The 17,987-nt window shown below is 39.9% G+C and overlaps 1 protein-coding gene across 2 annotated transcripts in view; it reads right to left on the bottom strand.

Moving 5' to 3' along the window:
- COL14A1 (collagen type XIV alpha 1 chain) overlaps positions 1–17,987 on the bottom strand; it is a 218,905-nt gene that overhangs the window by 98,505 nt on the left and 102,413 nt on the right. For both annotated transcript variants that reach the window (XM_014855292.3, XM_014855291.3), the window contains exons 20-23: positions 15,832–15,961; positions 12,554–12,676; positions 10,099–10,248; positions 7,147–7,263 (exon numbers count right to left, since the gene is read on the bottom strand). In XM_014855292.3, the coding sequence (XP_014710778.1) occupies positions 7,147–7,263; positions 10,099–10,248; positions 12,554–12,676; positions 15,832–15,961 (520 nt within the window). The remainder of the gene's footprint in view (positions 1–7,146; positions 7,264–10,098; positions 10,249–12,553; positions 12,677–15,831; positions 15,962–17,987) is intronic.

The following is a 17,987-nucleotide window of genomic DNA, read 5'->3' as shown; positions in this document are numbered from 1 at the left end:
AATTCCAGAATGAATCATATTACTTTGAGGCATTGTATCTTTTTCTAAAGAATTAAGACAGCCATTGATATTTTTATAATTGAAAATCACACTTTATACGTTCAAAATGTGACTTCACTGTTAAAAGACTCCTGAGATGAGCCCTCTAATGAATGGAGAATTATTAATGTATATAATTATATGCAAACATCTTAATTGATCTTTTGGACAGGTGTGGAGGCACGTATATTTATTTTTTTAATAATCAGAATTCCCTTTTATTTAACAGGATTCTCTGGAATACAGTCAACCAGTTACAAATTGACATAAAAAGATACATTCTTTTGGTCCCATACAACTTATTACCAGGCAACAGGATGCCCTTCTTGGCTGTGGTCTGAAGATAGAGGTATAGAGTTAGAAACTGTAGGGTTCTGGGCAGTTCTTATGCCTGTGGGCCAAGAGGGGCTTCCAGGGTGTCAGAAGCTTCCTCCATGGGTGCAGACTACCTAATTTCCCAGTTCTCAGGCTTGATTCTTAACTGATGCCCATGATTCTTTCAGTTGCAAAGGAGACTCCTAGGGAGCTCAGAGGAGGCTTTTCAAACTCCCTTGATCCACTTCAAAAATCTTTTCCTATTCTTTTAAAATCATAATGTGAGGAAATCGGACATGGTGCTTAAGTGCTTAGGGCCATACATGCTGGAGAACTCAGCCTACTGACTCCTGCTTCCAAAGTTCTTTTTGTTCTACCGTGGAGACGTGCCATATATAGCCATTTCCACATAGCACCTTTTCTGCCGTGTCTCCACCACGACAGAGGCCCAAAGAACTTGGCAGACCTGAGTAACTGTTGGCTCCTTTCTTCATGCCCACATCCACAGCACAACTGCTGTGCCATTCTGGAGGAATTAGCACTGGTCCTTTGGTCTGGAGTCTGGGGAAACTGGATTAATTATATTCATCATTTCCTGAGGGCCTACCACGTGCCAGGTTCTGTGTTTGGTATTTAACGATAACAATAACAACAAAGATAATTACAGCCAACATTTAATGAGCACTTATCTTGTGCCAGGAACTATTCTAAGGATTTTATATTTATTAACTCATTTGATCTTTATAATATTTATAATTATAAAGACAAGGAACCAAAAGCCAGAACAGTTAGTAACTTAACCAAGTCCACATGCTAAGTAGCAGAATTGAAATTTAAATCAGAACTCTAGAGCGCAGTCTCAGAGGATGCTGGCTTAATTTCCATGAATAGATCATAAAATGATATAAGTGAACTGTATGGTTTTTCAAAGTGAAACAGTTTGAGAGCTGCCGGGTCCATATGAAATAAGCAAATATGACAGCTTGTGGGGATCAGATTAAGGACCCCTTACAGCTCAGGGCTATATCACCCCTTTGGACATGGCTGCCTGCCTTGATGGCTTTCATTACTAAAGAGTTTCAAATGGGTTTTCTTCATAGGCATAGCATGTTTATTTTTTTTTTACCACATGGATAATTGGGTAAAAGGAAGAACCACTGCTACCACGAAAAGAACAGTTATGCAAATTTCCCTCTAGATTGACCTTCATCTGATCCATAAGTTGCATCCATCTAGTCAAAGCCCTATATAGCTTTATTTCCAGGAATTTAAAAACCACTGTTAAAAAACTGCATTGATTAAATACCTTACACATATTATTTAGTGGTTAAAAAGAACTCTTTCAAAATGTTATTTGCAGTTTATTAAATATAAACAAAATATGGAAAACATAAAAACAGACCAGTTGCTTTTTTAAGTATGAAATGCAAAACTGTTAAATAGTGATTATTGTCTATTTTGAAAGTATAATACCTAGTAAATTTCAATCTATATTTCAATATATATAGGAACAAAACATATATATTACAATATACATATATCAGAACAAACATGACTTATATCATTTAAAATTTTGTTAATGATTAAATCCTGATTTTAAAAATGTAAAGAAATTAAAGCCATTTAGTAAATGGAATTTGAAATTTATTTTTATAATTGTGAATATTAAAGAGTTTCAAAAGTGAACTTTATCATATAATCTTTAGTAATATACTGGTTCAGAATGAATTAAGGTCTACCTCAATAATTTCTTTATCATATGTTTTACATAATGATGAAATAAACAAATTCTTAAGGTGTTTCTGAGACTATATATTGCTGTGAAAGGAGTTCAATAGTAAGAAAATGTTAGTAAACCCTGCGCTCTGCTTTGCTGATGTCCACATTCAGTTTGCGTTCCCAGGCTCAGTGCTCCACAATAGCTGCTTCTTTCTAACCCTTAACCACAACTTTGGAGCCTCCTGCAGGCTTCTGTGAGACCCTGTGATACAAACATTTCCTAAATCCTACATGGATCATATTTACCTATCTTCACAAAAGTTCCCAGGGACTCTCCAGGAATCAACTCTAGAAATGTGATTTCTGTCATCTCTTATTTCTCATGGGTATCCATGCACTTTATAGACCCTAGACCCATAGAATATAAATGGGTTTTACTGCTAAAACAAACAAAAAGAATCTACCAATCATTGGAAAACTGGAACAGGCAATGTAAAATTAATGGGAAACAGAGTTGGTTTGATTCCCAATACTAACAAAGAGGGGTTACATGAATGGGGGTGTTTCCATGTTGCTTTTGGCATGTGTGATTCAGATCTGATGGCTTTGCCTTAAAGGAAAATATTTAAACTGATCAAATAATGACTAATTTCCTCAACCCTTTGTGCCAAAAGTAGGGAGTTATTTTATTTTTTTGAATAGGGTAAAAAATTCTGTCTTGTGCATTTATTCTTATGAAGCAAGGCTAAAGCCATTCTCTGGGTTATTATCATGCTGATAAAGATGGCTCCGACGTGACTGACGAAAATGTCCTATGAGTAGTTACTGAGATCGGGAAGCAAAGAATATCCAGGATCCAGGATACTCTGCTGAAATTTTTATGATACAAATGCTTCCATTCCCCAGGTTTCTCAAATACCCTTACCCCCCGATTGTAACGTTACTGCTTCAAAAAAGTTTAATCTCGAGAACAGGTTTTCTTTCATGTGACCTTTCTTTTTTGGATCCGGTGTCTGGTAAGGTAGGCTCTCTAATGTCCTGTAATTCTCTCTCTTTGCTAATGGATGACACCGCAAAATTGACATTTTAACACCTAAAGATAAAAGACAAGTTGAGCATCCTTTGAAACTTTTTTAAGGAGGCCACAAAGCAATTCACCAAGTTAGGATTATGGAGGGAATACAGTATTTGGGCCCATGTGGTATATAAATATACGAACTTAAAGGGAAATGCAATACTCAACTTCAGGTGCCAAGTCAACTCAAAAACAGCTGGAGAGAGACAGGACTCTAAAGCATCCGCAGACCTAATGGAAACTCTCGTGGGGTTCTGAGTTACCCAAGACCAACCAGAAGTCTCTGACTTTGTTCTGTCCTACAATTAGTCAAAAGCCTACAATTTAATTTGGCAAGTGGATGACTGATTCAAGAGCAGATTTCATTTCGGTCTCCCCTAGAGGACCTTATCCTTCTGGTAATCATTCCTTCTTTTCTTCTTGGCTGTAAAAAAATGTCATAATATTTACACGGGTAGAGGACATCTGTTGTTTTTGCCTGTCTTGCACCTAATCCCTCTTTATTTGAATCCAGTCTTCCCCACTCTTGGTCTTTATGATTTGGGAAGGACTGAATAAAAATCCCTTCTCCCCCTCCACATACAGGGGTGGGAGGCAATCAGGTCCAACCAGTCAGTTTATTTCACGCCCTTGAACTCAATGACAGATTTAGGGGCATGTGACCCAAACTAGGCCAATATGACTCAGTTCCTGGACTTTTGTTGGAATTATTGAGAAAGAGAAGCTCTCTTTTCACCTAGACTGTTAAGTGGAAGCTGGGCGGATGTAATTCTGGATCTGACTGGCACCAGCTCACACAGTTTAGCAGAGAGGCAGAGAAGAGCAGAGCAGAAGGATGGATTAAGACTTAATCTTGACATTATTTGAACACCTAGATCCAGATATGCCTGAAGCCAGATACTCTTGAAATTTTCATTATATTAGCCAATAAATTGACCCTTTTGCTTAAGTCCCTGTTATCTGCATTTCTGCCGCTTATAAACAAACAAACATTGAATGATACAGCTTGGCTACTTTATTCACAAAAATCTTGGAAATTTGTAGGCATTACCTCGGTAATAGCTTCAAAAGAAGTAATTTTAGAGAAACGGAAGCCCAGGGAAGAAAGTTGACCAGCAGTCATGGTTAGAACAGAGACCTCTCCACTGACTTCATCTCAGAATAAAAGTACACATGACCAGACCACGGGGAATATATATACAAAAAGAACTGGAAAAATTACTGGTCAAACACTAGGAATTTTGCAAAGGCATTCAGAAATAGGTCACCCTGGGATAAAGCTTTTCTCCATCACATAGAAGAGTTGGGTCCCATTTTCCTCTAGTGTCTCCTCTGGGGTGGAAGAACTGAAATTTCTCCAGAGACAGCATATATAGCCAACAGGAGATATTATAGAGTTAAAACAGTGGGGGCTCTGGGACTGAACTGTCCGTGGAAGAATGGGCATCTGACCACAAGTCCTTCGAAGGCAGTGATCAGAATGATGATCACATTTCCCTGTAAGATAAAGAAATTCAACCAAATCCTTCCCTACTCCAAAGCAGAAAGACTATTCCTTGACCTCAACTGTATACGTTAAAGTATTTAAACATCTTGCCTACTGCTATCCCCACACTCACTCCCCAGCCCAACACTTCTTTTCGAGGCTGTCAACCAGAATCTGTTGCTGTCCAGTTGGTTAATAACATTCAGTTAGACAACTGAGTGAATGAAATGTAGGCTAAGTGGGCTCATAAATCTCCCGGGTATAAATGTTGATGAAAAATAAATGAAACAACAGTTTTGTTCATTCTTGTTTAATTGAGACTACTGAAGCTCAGTTGAAGCTGTTTTTGGCAGCCTGAAAATAACACTGAGGGAGTACAAATTAACTTAGCTTAAAGATAAGAAGGAAACGTAGACTCATTTTTTGTAGCAAAGATCTTGGCTTCAGAAAGAGCTTATTGAGGTTTTAGATTACCAGACCATGTTATCAGACACATCAATCATATCCTCTGATAAGAATCCCAAGGTTATTTTGCAAATATGATAAACTAAAAGCACTTAATAATAAATACTTAGGGATCTCACTAATTCCACTGAGAAAGCCAGTTTTGATACATCTTTATGTCAATCTACATAATTATAATTTCTATGAAAGACAATGAATATCCCCAGGACCCTATGTCCCTTCATGTCAACTTCTTAATAATATAAAAGGATAAAAGTATTGTGGGGTAGTTTGGGAGTGTGATTTTTATACACAGTATTTTTTTTTTTTTTTTTTTGAGGAACATTAGCCCTGAGCTAACATCTGCTGCCAATCCTCCTCAATTTTGCTGAGGAAGACTGGCCCTGAGCTAACATCGGTGCCCATCTTCCTCTACTTTTTATGTGGGATGCCTACCACAGTACGGCTTGAGAAGCAGTGCACAGGTCCACACCCGGGATCCAAACTGGCGAACCCCAGGCCACCAAAGTGGAACGTGCAAACTTAACCCCTGCACCACCAGGATGGCCCCTATACACAGTATTGTTTTTAAAGATTAAGAATTACCATTAAATATCAACCTTTCTACATTAAAGCGTGACTTATCCAGATGTATAAAGATATATGAAACGTAACTCCTCAAGATTTTATAGTTGTTTCTCAAATAACTGCATATCTTTCATCTAGTTCTGCTGAAGCATCCCATAAGTTATGTTAAATACAACCACAAAGTCCATGTGACTTGTCCTGACTTTCCCTTACTCAATGTTTATTCCAGATTAAAGCCACTCCCATATGTTTAGCCAATGTCCAGCTAGAGGGATCCTTACAGGCTAAAGGGATGACTATACACAGGAAATCAAGGAATTAGCGGCTTAATGTGTCTACGGAGACAATGCCTTGGCTGGCGTTGGCAGGACTCTCCTCTCCTGTTGCTCATACTCTATTCTCATAGTCTCAGGATGTTTCCAAATGCTACCTGCACTCTACTAAACTGTGCTTTCCACTTTCTGGATTGGATCAAAAGTGGGATTTCTGCATTTTGAATGTAGTTATAGCCAGGGATGTAAGACTAAACCCCGTCTTATTCAGACCCAAAAAATTAGCTCCTTCTGCTTTTTAAGATAGGGAAACCAAGATCATTTTTCCAGATAGAAAAATTTTTAACAATTTTATTAGCAAGTTTGAAAGATAAAAAAAAAATCCTATGGGATTCTCTGGTGCATCCTATAATCCCCCCAAAATAACAAGACATACCTTTTCTACTGATAATACAAATGTGATTAAAGTAATTTTCATCATTCGGTCTCATCTTCTGAATATTACCCGTGCTGATAACGTGAAAAGAGGATTAACAGTTCCTAGAAACTCACTTTTTGGGAATTGGCCTTTTCTTATTGTTCTCGATACTTTTAATGAAAATATGGAGACATTTTTAATGTTTCAACTTTGAAACATAGTCCTGAGTTGTAGATGTCCTTGAGAACTGTAACGCTGAAGCACCTGTCCACAATGGCATAGATACAGGAGACCATCTCCTGAATGAGGGTTTGTCGGCCACCAATTATCCTCAAAAGTGGAAAGAATCACTAAGAAAAACATTAAAGTCAAACCTAGATCCCCATGGAGTAAATACCAAAATCACGGCACCATATAATTTCAATGTACGTTAGTCCCCCTATTCAGCTCCTCCTACCAGTAGGAGCTAATATTTCTCGGTGCTTAATGTGTGCAAAGCACTGTCGCGAGTGCTTTACGTGGATTACCCTCAGCTTAATCCTCACAGAATGCCACAAGGTCAGCACTATGGTTATACCCATTAACAGATGAGAAAAAGGCTGTTTGGAGAGGTTAAATAATTGACTTAACCAGCCATTCTGACTCCATATCCTGCGTGATCCATAACACAATACTGCATCCTCAAGAAGAGGGCTCTTGTTTAACGTTACCTGTATGTTGTCCACAGTGACTCGCACAGAACTAAGTACCTGAGTGCTTAACAAAAACATACGTGATGTGTCGCACTTACCCTGGACGGACTCTATAACGACCCTGTAGGCAGTGGCATGACGCTGCACCTGCCACCGAGCACACAAGCTGGTCATTTGAATCTGGTCTGCTTGGAGATTGGTCACACCCAAAAACACTATAATAAAAGAGAGACATAACTATGTCACACTGCAGATAATGCCACAAATGTCCCCAAGTCTGAAATTAACTTTAACGCAATAAAATTCGAATTCAAATATCCACCCCCATAGGTGGGAAATCCAACTCACAATAAATTAGTGCACAAAAGATAACTACTTTATGACCTGAAAAAGTAGTTGCAAAACATCATGTATAATATGGTATGTCTGTTATTGGTAAACAAAAAAAGAAATATATATTCACAGGAAAAAGACCAGAAGCAATGAATGATGAAATTATGGGTGATTTTTAATCTTCTCTCTATTTATTGTGGTTTCTAAATATTCCACAATTAATATATAATACTTTTATAATAATAAAATTAAATACAATATGTACTTATCAACCGCTGAAAGGTAGCCATGGTTTAAATAAAAGGGAGGAGCAAAGTAGATAAAATGGAAGTTTTACTGAATCAGGAGTCCAGTTTCACAAGGACTGGCCTTCAGAATATGGTTGAGTGAGAATGAATAAATTTTTGAAAATTTAAAGATGAAAGATTTGACACAGAAAAATACTAAAAAAAACCAAACACATATCCCTATTAATCTTAGAACACTGTGATACACAAAAATGATTCACATAAAGGTTATTTTTGGAAGCAGTAAAAATATTGTTTCTCCAATACAATAGGGGAGTAAGCCTCCAGTGTTTATCACTTTGATCCAAGCAAAGCAGAAAATTAATAATATTTACTTTCTGTAATGACCTCTGACTTCCATCCATATCATTTTCTCTTACTTCTCCTTTTCTCTTAGATATCTCATAAAATAAAAAGTAGCTTAAAATTATTTTCTCAAGATGGTAAAAATAATCTTGTCTAGTCACAATTTACATCTTTACATTGTTCCCTTCTGTTAGATCAGAGAGGGAAGATTTTTTTTTTCCTAAGACAAATCAAACAACCCCTCTCTCCCCACAAAAAAAGGAAATCAGTAATGATGTATATAACTGTACTAAATTTAAAAAACACCTTAAAATAGTTTATTTGCCATTGTATGGGGTTTTATTTTGCCTGGGAGAGAGAAAAGGAATAAGCCCATCTAATTTTTAGTTTAAGAACAGAATATAAAACAATTCAATACTCTCAATCTTTTGAAATTATATTTGTAATACTCAACATATTTATTAAAGGAGAGAAGAGGGATGAAACAGAAGAAAGAGAGAAGCAGAGAGAGGGGGATAAAAAGAGATAAGAAAGAGCAAGGAGAAGAGAGACCAATAAAAAACTCAGAGATAGAAGAAGTGGCACAGACAGAAAGGGTGATCACAAGAGGAAAATGAAGATAAACTAGAGAATGAGAGAGGAGATAGAGGGTGGGAAAGGCATGAGAGATTGTAAGATGTTCCTCAGGAAGGACTGTGGGATTGCTATCCTGGCACAACAGAGGGAAATCACTTGGAATTGATGATAGTGCCCAGAACAGTGTCACTTCGACAGCCAAGTACGAGATCAGAACCACAGGCCAAAGGCTTCCTAGATCTGCTGAAGACAGAGACTATTTCTTTTGAGATTAAACTGATTCTGTATCTAGACTTTAAGGTCTCAAGATACTCCATAAATGAGAATTCAGGAAGTGTCCTCTAACAAAAAGGCTGGCTGTGTATAAAATACAGGTGGCCAAATATAGGCGGCTTGGGGTCTGGTTTAGTATTTGCCCCATTCTTGCATAATTCCATTTATCAGATTAGTTATTTGATTAGCGATGAGGGTGAGATATGAGCCAGGGGCGCAAAGTACACTTATTACGATAATTAATAGCGGTTCTTCCTTGAGTGCTTGCCATATGGTAGGCACTTTTTATACATTATCTTCTTATTCTTCACAGTCAGCCTGTAAATGGTTATCATTATCTTCATTTCAGAGTTGAGAAAAAACTTGGGCTCAGAGAAGTTAAGTAATTTGCTCGAGGCCATAGCTAACAAATAGCAGATTTAAGGCTTATACTTTTGATGACACCGTGATTATCATTCTCAAATGTGGGACACGTAATGTGGATAGCACTCACGATGATTTTAATTGGCACACAGCCAAACCATTTTTATTTCGGTCATTAAAAATACTGGTCTCTGTTTAGAGTAACTATGTGGGTTTTGAAAAGCATTTAAGTAAAAAAAAAAAAAACTGTCCTAAGTCAATTTAAAGAAATATATTAAACAGATGGTGTGGAAGTATAACAAACATCGGGAGTATGGAACACACGTGCTGGAGTTTGGAAAACCCTGCATTACGACATGGGTGTCTGGGAGTGGGGTACGCCAATGAGAAGTCCCAGATGGTATGCAGACAGCATGCAAATCCTTAAAAGGTAGAGAAGAAAGTCCTTAGAGTGGTGAATGTATCTTTTGTGGATGGCAAGTGTGTGAGTGTGTGTGTGTGTGTGTGTGTGTGTGTGTGTGTGTGTGTGTGGAAGGGGGAGGGGCAAAGGTTTTGAGAAAAGGCAATCTTCCCCATGGTCCTTTTGACTGGCATTGGCTGTGTCAGGCTACAGGCTGGTTGGAAAATCTCACCTAATTTGAAAAATGCCAACAAACACTTTCCAGAAGGAATTCCTATCTGCCACCACCAAGTCTATTTGAACGCCAGGCTGACGTTCCGCCTGCCAACCAGGGCACTGAATGACAGCCCTGAGTGAGGAGCACACCTTTCTTTCCATGAAACACCATCCAGAAAGGGCAATGCTGAGGAAAAGGGAAACCAACTGCCAAGTTGAAGCAAGGATTGAGTCACAGTGAAAACAAAGCAGCAAAACCACACGTGGGGGCGGAGGCGACAGGACATCAGTCTTACATGTTTTCACCACGCCCGTCAGAGCATCGCTGAAGCCTGAGGCCTGGGAGGCAAATATTTTCACATTGTAGTCCATTCCACTGAGGAGGTTGGTGATAAGAATGGTGTTAATGTTAGCTCCCACGAAAGTTTCCAGTGTTGGGCCAGCAACTAAAGGAGAAAAAGTATATTTCAGTTACAAAGAGCATGGAAACATGGAAACACTCCTGAAGTAAATTGTACTCATGCAACTGGTTTTCAGTTGTCCAGGATCATACAGAAGGCCAACAGCAGAGCCGGCTTTGAATCTAGCCCCATCTAGCTCTAAGGCTTACATACCTGACTACCACGCTAGGGCTCTTTTTAGAAATCGAATTCTTTTCTCAAATGTAGTTCTTTCCCTAGCGTTTACTCAAATAAACTGGTCCACCTCACAATCTACCATCCACCATAGTATGAGGCCTTCACAGTGGAACTACCATGTTGCCGTAGGCTTTGGGGCAATTGCTAAACTGAAGAATTCATTCTCAATTTCCCCTTCTCAGACACCCAGCTTTGTCTCCAGCGGGCATGCAAGTGGCAGTAGCAGCAAATTTTATCAAAGACACTATGCCATATCCTGCCACATGGGAGGCCAGCATATCCGTTACCCCATTAGTTCTAGTCACTCCTCTTATGATTTTTAAGACCAGACAGAGGACACTCTTATTCCAAAGCCCTTGACCAAACTGGCTTCTTTAGGCCTTTACATTTTCTACCTCTGTTTCAACCCACTGGAGTCTTTGATTTAGTATTAAAAACATTCTTTGCTAAGTCCTTTACAAATTTATTTACCGTCTGCTTCTTCCCATATGTGCTCATTCTTTAAGAACTTTGAGTTAGGTACAAGTTCCTAAAATACTCATTTCTTTACTCCGGATCCTCGCTTCCAACAATGAATTTATATATATTTACGTATTTCTGTATGTCTGTGTATCTCAGTAGCAATTTTCCCATGCCCCAAACTCTCAGTGCAAATGACCACATAACATTCTTCCACTTGACCTAGAAAAGGGTTTCTCAACCACAGCACTATTGACATTTTGGGCTGGATAATTCTTTATTCTGCAGCTGTGCGGGGGAGGTACTGTGACTTAGAGGGTGCTTAACAGTACCTGCTAGATGCCCACGGCAACCCCCTACCTCCCAAGTTGTGACAATCCAAAATATCTTTGTTCGGCGGCAAACGGCACCCATTGAGAGCCACTGGCTTAAAAGAAAACTATTTTCTCGCAGAAAATCTGACAAATATTTATAAAATGGTCCAAAGAACAAATTCAGGAAGGCTGTTTCGTGAATTAACATGTGCCTCAGGCCTAAAGAAAAGAAACAAAAAAAACTGATGCTGGATCTCAAGGAATCCATCTCGAGGAGGCTAGTGCATCCATGCTATATTCTTGCTATTTCATTTTCATGGTTCATAGGGATGTTTGTGTGGAGAAATTGGAGGTGGGGTACTGTAGTTATAAGAACTCGATGACAAAACAATAGAAAAGGCTGAAAAGTGATACAGAGGCAAGAACAACATCTCAGATGACAGATGGAGACTAATGGAGTTTTGAGGGCAGAAAAAATTTTTTAGTGGCCCAAAGAATGTTTTTTAAATTTTCCTGTCAAATCAAGAAAAATAACTGAAGAACCCCTTTCAGCTGAACAACCAGAGTACTGAAGGCCCAGATCCAGAAAACTGAAAAGACTCTTATCACATTTATTTTTAGTCTCCTGTTTAACCTTCATGAAAGTGTTGGGAGATGATGCCATAACAGGTGAAGGGGCAGACGGTTTCATCTCAAGGCATATGGAGCAAGGGTACAATCACCCCTATTTGGGCCATTCTCCTGTCTTCAGGATATAATGACATTGGAGGTAAGAAGAGAGGGGTCTCTTATCAAGGTGGCTAAGAGGCTGATGGAAAAGGCTTTTCCTATCATAATCTTAGGGTTTGATGAATTTTATTCTCCAACACAGTTTCCAAAATGAGGAGACTTGAGAAGTTGATAAATGGACTTTTTCCGACTAATCCAAGAAGTAAGAGGTAGAAGAGGGATTAGAAATGAGAGATTCTGAATCATTAGAGCTACACATACCCATTGAGCCATAGAAACTTCCCATTTCTATGGAATCAAGGTTTCCTCGGGCTGGTTCCTTGTCTGGGCTGCGCATAGGTCAGGTGTATACCAACTACATATTCTGCCCCTTAACGTGCCCAGTCTTTTTCCAGGTGGGGTCATGACTTCATCATTCTGATAATAGCTATCCTAGCACTGACCCTACTCGAAAAGCTTTTATTTTATTTATAACAGGTAATAGGCTCTTCTCACCTCTTAAAACCAAAGATAAAAGCAAAAACAGAAAGACAAAACAAAAATAACTTATCTTAGAAGACATTTTAGACGCCTAATCATGGTAGCAATATTTTTTAACAGGTGTTACTTACCACTCACGGGTTTGTAGACAATCCTATAGCCCTTTACAGGGGAAGACGGGGGATCCCACGTAATGCGCAACCTGTTATACCATTCTTCTGAGACCCGTAAGTTTTGGGGCCCAGAGGGTGGCACTGAGGAGGAAAGAAAAGGAAAAACGGGTTTAGGGTGGTGGTCATCCTCACCCCTACACTGTTGGTAACAGCATCGAAGATGTCTTCCCACCTTCTTCTTCACCTTCTTCCCAAAGGGGAGAAGTCTTTGAGAATCTGTGGCTGCTGTAAATACTAAATATATAGACAATAATTGCTCTGAAGATCTGAAGTTCATTCAATGTCATTTTTTTCTTCATCTAATTTTAAGTGAAAGTGAATTGAAGAGTGTTTATTAAAAATTTCTGTCTACACGCCGCTCTGTGCCATTATCAAGTATGTATGTACGGCAATATCGTGGGTGACGGCCACACAATGGTAATGATGGTAATTCTGGAAGGGAAGATTCTGATGATTTTCTTTTTTGCTTTCATCTTTATATGGCCTATATTGTTTAAAATTTTATATTAGCATTTATCAATTTTTTATGCAAACATTAAAGCCATTTACATGGGAAGAACTTTGCAAACTATTGTGCATATTGATGGGTATCATCATTATCATTTTGCTGTTGATAGAATTTAGTGGATGGTCTAAAACAAGTAGACCACCCATTAACACTTTGAAATTATTTTACCATACAGATATAGTGGCGGGGCCTGTGGTAGCTTTATGGAACATTAGAGCGTTAAATAATACAGTCCAAAGCAACTCAGAACAGCAGGCTTTACTATGCTTGTTTTAAACCATTCTGGCTTGCTTTTTTTTTTAATGACCTGGATTCAAGACAGACAAGGATGATGTATTTAAAAACACATAGTAGGTGTTCCATGAACCTTAATTTAATACCACTTGATTTTCTCCTCTGTTGCTGTTTAAGTCTGTAGTTTTCAAACACTTATTTAATAGCAAAATACCAAAATATGCTAGAAATTCCAATGTGTGGCTCAAGTCAAGATGCCAACATTTGGGTAGTGAAGAGTTTGGAGCGCCCCCACTGCTCTGCTCTCCCCTTTCCTTCTCTCCTCCTACAGGACCCCTGAGGAAATGACCGCAGCGACTGTTAGGGCTGATAACACCCTGCGTGATGTTTGGCAAAATGTGCAGGTGTGGTGGGCGTCTGGGTGGAGGCATCATAGCATGGGCACGGCAGGAGGAAGCCATGCCAGCACTGTCAAATAATACCCATTTGCTCAGTTGAGCAGACTCAAGGCTTTAGGCTGCAGATACAGAATTTTAACAACTTGCACACTTACTCAAAAAATCCACACGTAGGTGCCCAGGTACAGAAGTCAGCCTTTGCCACCATTCTGCACCTAATCACACATAACCATTTGGTAACTGTGGTAGATTAAAGATGGGCACAGGTTTTTGACCCTCCTCCGATTGAGTGGTGGGGGGTTTGACCCTCTCGTTAAATCTGGATGGGTTCTATGACCACCTTGACCGCTAGGCTACACCAGAGGCGACACTGTCCTAGTTCTAAGTATAGCTCTTATCTGTCCTGACGGTTTTCACTTCCGACCTCTTGAAGCTCTTGCTCTTACAGTTCTGAGTCTTCATGGAGGAACTAGGACTATCCTGCTGGAAAGACCACATGGCTCAGCTGAGTCCAGACTTCTAGCTCCCCACCAGCATGCCAGGCAAGTGGGGAAAGCTGTCTTGGACCCTCCAGACCAACCGGGCCACCAGGTGACCATAATCAATACTTCACGAAACAGGAGAATTTCCCAGCAAGCCTTGCCTAACTTTCTGACCCACAAAATCCTGTGATAGAATAAAATGGTCGCTGGTTTAAACCTCTAGGTCCTGGGGTAGTCTTCACGCCAGTATAGACAATCACAACAATAGGGAAGACAACTAAGACTTTGTAGCACTCTAACCAGGGGTTTTCCTGCAGACGCCTCACTTGATTACCATGGCCAATCCATCTAAAACAAACATTTTGTGATGCCTCCTCCGTGCCACACCATGCTGTAAGAGCTTGGCACGCAGAAGTGAACAGTACAGATGACGTCGTGGGCTCTCACGATGCTGCTCTCCAGAGATGGGAGACAGACAGTGTACAAATACATGAGTACACAAGAAAATAGAGAGTAAATTGTGCCATGACATGATCAAAGAAAGGTTAATATCGGGGCTGGCCTGGTGGTGTAGTGGTTAAGTTCGCATGCTCTGCTTTGGAGGCCTGGGGTTCGCAGGTTCTGATCCTGGGCGTGGACCTACACACCACTCATCAAGCCATGCTGTGGTGGTGTCCCACATAAAACTGAGGAAGATTGGCATAGGTGTTTGCTCAGCAACAATCTTCCTCAAGCAAAAAGAGGAAGATTGACAACAGAAGTTAGCTCAGGGCCAATCTTCCTCACACACACCAAAAAAGGTTAAGATCATAGAAAGTGGGACATACTTTGCATGAGTGGTCAGAAAAGTCTGTGGAGATGAGGTGACATTGAGCTGAGACCAAAATGACAAGAAAAAGCCAGAAATGCAAACATCGTGGAAAGGATATTCCTTATGGAAGGAATAGTTAGTGCGTAGGTCTGAAGGCAGGAATAGGCTTCAAAAGTCCATTGAAGACAGGAAAGGAGGTATGGCCAGGGGAACTGTTAGGAGGTGAGATCAAAGAGATTGGCAGGGTCTAGGTCAGATAGGGCCTCGTGGGACCATGGGAAGGACGTTGGGTTTTACCCTGAGTACAATAGGAAACAGAGGCATGACGTGAGATAATTTATATTTGGAAACGCTCCTCAGGCTGTTGTGAGGAGAATAAAGGATCCAAGAGTGGAAGTAGGAGGACAAAACAGGAAGCTCAGATACCCATTTTAGTAAGAGAGAGTGTGGCTTGGATTGGGGTGAGCAGCTGGATGAGGAGAAAGTAAACAAGCACATAGAATGCATTTTGGAGAATCAACAGGACTTGTGACGAATTAGATGCTGCAGGAGTAAGATGTCAGGTTTTTTTTTAAGTCTTAGCTTTTACAGACAAGAAAACTGAAGCCCAGAGCAGTTAAGCAACTTGCCCAAAGTCACACAGCTTGAATGTGTGAAGACAGAATTCAAACACACATTTTCTGTCTCCAAATCTCTTTTGCTCTTTTCACCACACTACACTTTGGTATTAGGGTACATTACAGGGCATTTGCATTTTCAATTAATTAGTCAGCTAGTATCCAGAGGGAGAAAATTTCACTCACAGGTTTTTCCAGGGGCAGAGACACTCACACCTTCTCCATCATCGTAGATGGGAGTCACTGTGACTTTGTATTCCGTATTGGAAAGCAGAGCCTTCAGAAGGAGATTGTTCTGGCTTCCAGGCACCATAACCTGAACAGAAAAGCAAAGGACTGTGGTCTTTGTAAGACCTCTGTTTCCATTGGTCCACTAATGGAGCAGAACCATAGGAACTTTGAAGTAATCAGAAGCAAGGAGATGGGTTGCAGAGTGAGGAGAAAAAAAGGGCATCCATGCAAAAGCATTTCTCTCTGAAATTCCCCTTTCGGCAACCCTTACTTTATAATCACTAATGCAGAAGGTTTAAATTTGAAGCTCTCAGGCTCTAAGGAATGGTCTTCTCTTAACATCTTTTCAGCCTTTGGAAAGTCTCCAGAAGAAAGAATAGTCATCTCTTTGGGAAGCAGGTGTTTATAGCTTAGGAGTGTTCATTCTATGACCCAGCCTGCTTATCGTTTTTGATTCTACTTAAGTATCCTCTTGAAAATTCAGCCTTCCGTTCTTTACCCTTTCAGAGATAAAACTAATCCCAGCCTTTTAGAAAAGGATGGGTGCCAGCCAAGAACAACAGAACCACACGATAAATCCAAGTGTTCTGGATGGAAACATATTTACCAGTCATACTAAGACATGTTGCAGCGTTTTTACTTCTGAAAGGAGATGTCTTCCTCAATCTGAAATCACCATCGCTGTCACTAAATGTTGCAAAAAGTGAGATGCAGCGATGGGGTCAGCACCACACAAACATCAGTGCCATATGCCATGTGACTCAGGAGTGCAAATTCTGGCATCCCTAAGAGAATATATGGACCAGAAAAGCCACATGTTCTCGATGCTAAAACCACAGAACTTTCTGCCTGTGCTCCAGCAGTTAGACGCTGGCACACCTCTGGGCCATTTTTAATCATGGCTGGAAAAATGTTAGGATGTAAGAACTGACCCAAATACGTTTGAGGGAGTCATAAGACCAGGACAGCTGGAGATGCTTTTTGATTCAAAGGCTGGGTAAAATGCCAGCAGGCAAAGGGCTGTGCTGTCTACTTCTGGATGAGGGAAGGAACCTATAAATCATGGAATAAGCCCTAGAAAGCCTCGAGTTGAACCCAGAAGCAGCTGTTGCTAAGATACTGCTAAGCTCTAAAAGCAATATTTTTTTTAATATATGAAAAAAAGGGAGTCTGAATTAAGTGATTATATTGGATTAATATGATTTTGTTCCTCATATGAAAGGGACATTGAAATATACAAGGTTGTATTGATGTGGTCCTCGGAGGGATATTTTTAAAAAGGAGCTCTGCTTTATTCTAGAGTTAGATAACCCTGGCAGTAAGGACAAGTAAAGGAAGAATTGTGGTTGCCCTGACTTGTGTTGCCCCATCCATGCAGCTTCCTTCAGGGCATTTCTTTTAAATATAACTCCTCTGGAGCACAGAGCCTGGGCATTCATTCCAAGCTGTCTGCTTAGCAAACCACCCATGTTGATGTTCCTTAAATAAGGTAATCTCTCAAACTGAGAGAAATATGGCCTTGGAACCAATCAAATTTAGCCTGTGGAATACTCAAAAGTGGTGGGGCCATTTTAGAGGACTCGTTTAGCTTGCCAGGAAGTAGTTGCTGTGGTTTATAATAACAGCCATCATTTATCTAGCAATTATTATGTCCCAGGTGCTTCTCTAGTATTCTAATATAGTAATTCACTTAATTTTCACCACAACCCTTTGAGGTAAGGAGTATCCTTATAGTCATTTTACAGGTGGGGAAACTGAGTCCCACACAGTTACTGAGTAAAGGACCCATAGTGAAATCCTGGATATCTGACCTGAGCCTCCCTTTGGTCCCTCACCATCCTTTACTCCACTTGAGATGATGGCAGTGCCTGGACCTCTTTACCCTAATGGTGTTCATTCCCCGAGAATCAAATGTAAATCTCCTCTTGGGTATGCAAAGTTCCCTCTGCTTGGCCTCTGCTTGTTTGCACAAAGCAAGGTAAAGACGGGCTCCTACTAAAAACAGATGCTACAGGTGGTAGCAGATGGTGGTTTTCTTTATAAAGCAATTCTATAAAAGATGCTCGCGGTTAAATGAGATGCAAATCTAACCAGTGAGCTTCCTGTTTTTA

The sequence above is a fragment of the Equus asinus genome, chromosome 12 (assembly GCF_041296235.1).
Source record: "Equus asinus isolate D_3611 breed Donkey chromosome 12, EquAss-T2T_v2, whole genome shotgun sequence".
Lineage (NCBI taxonomy): Eukaryota > Metazoa > Chordata > Mammalia > Perissodactyla > Equidae > Equus > Equus asinus.
This window is presented reverse-complemented; position numbering and strand designations above follow the sequence as displayed.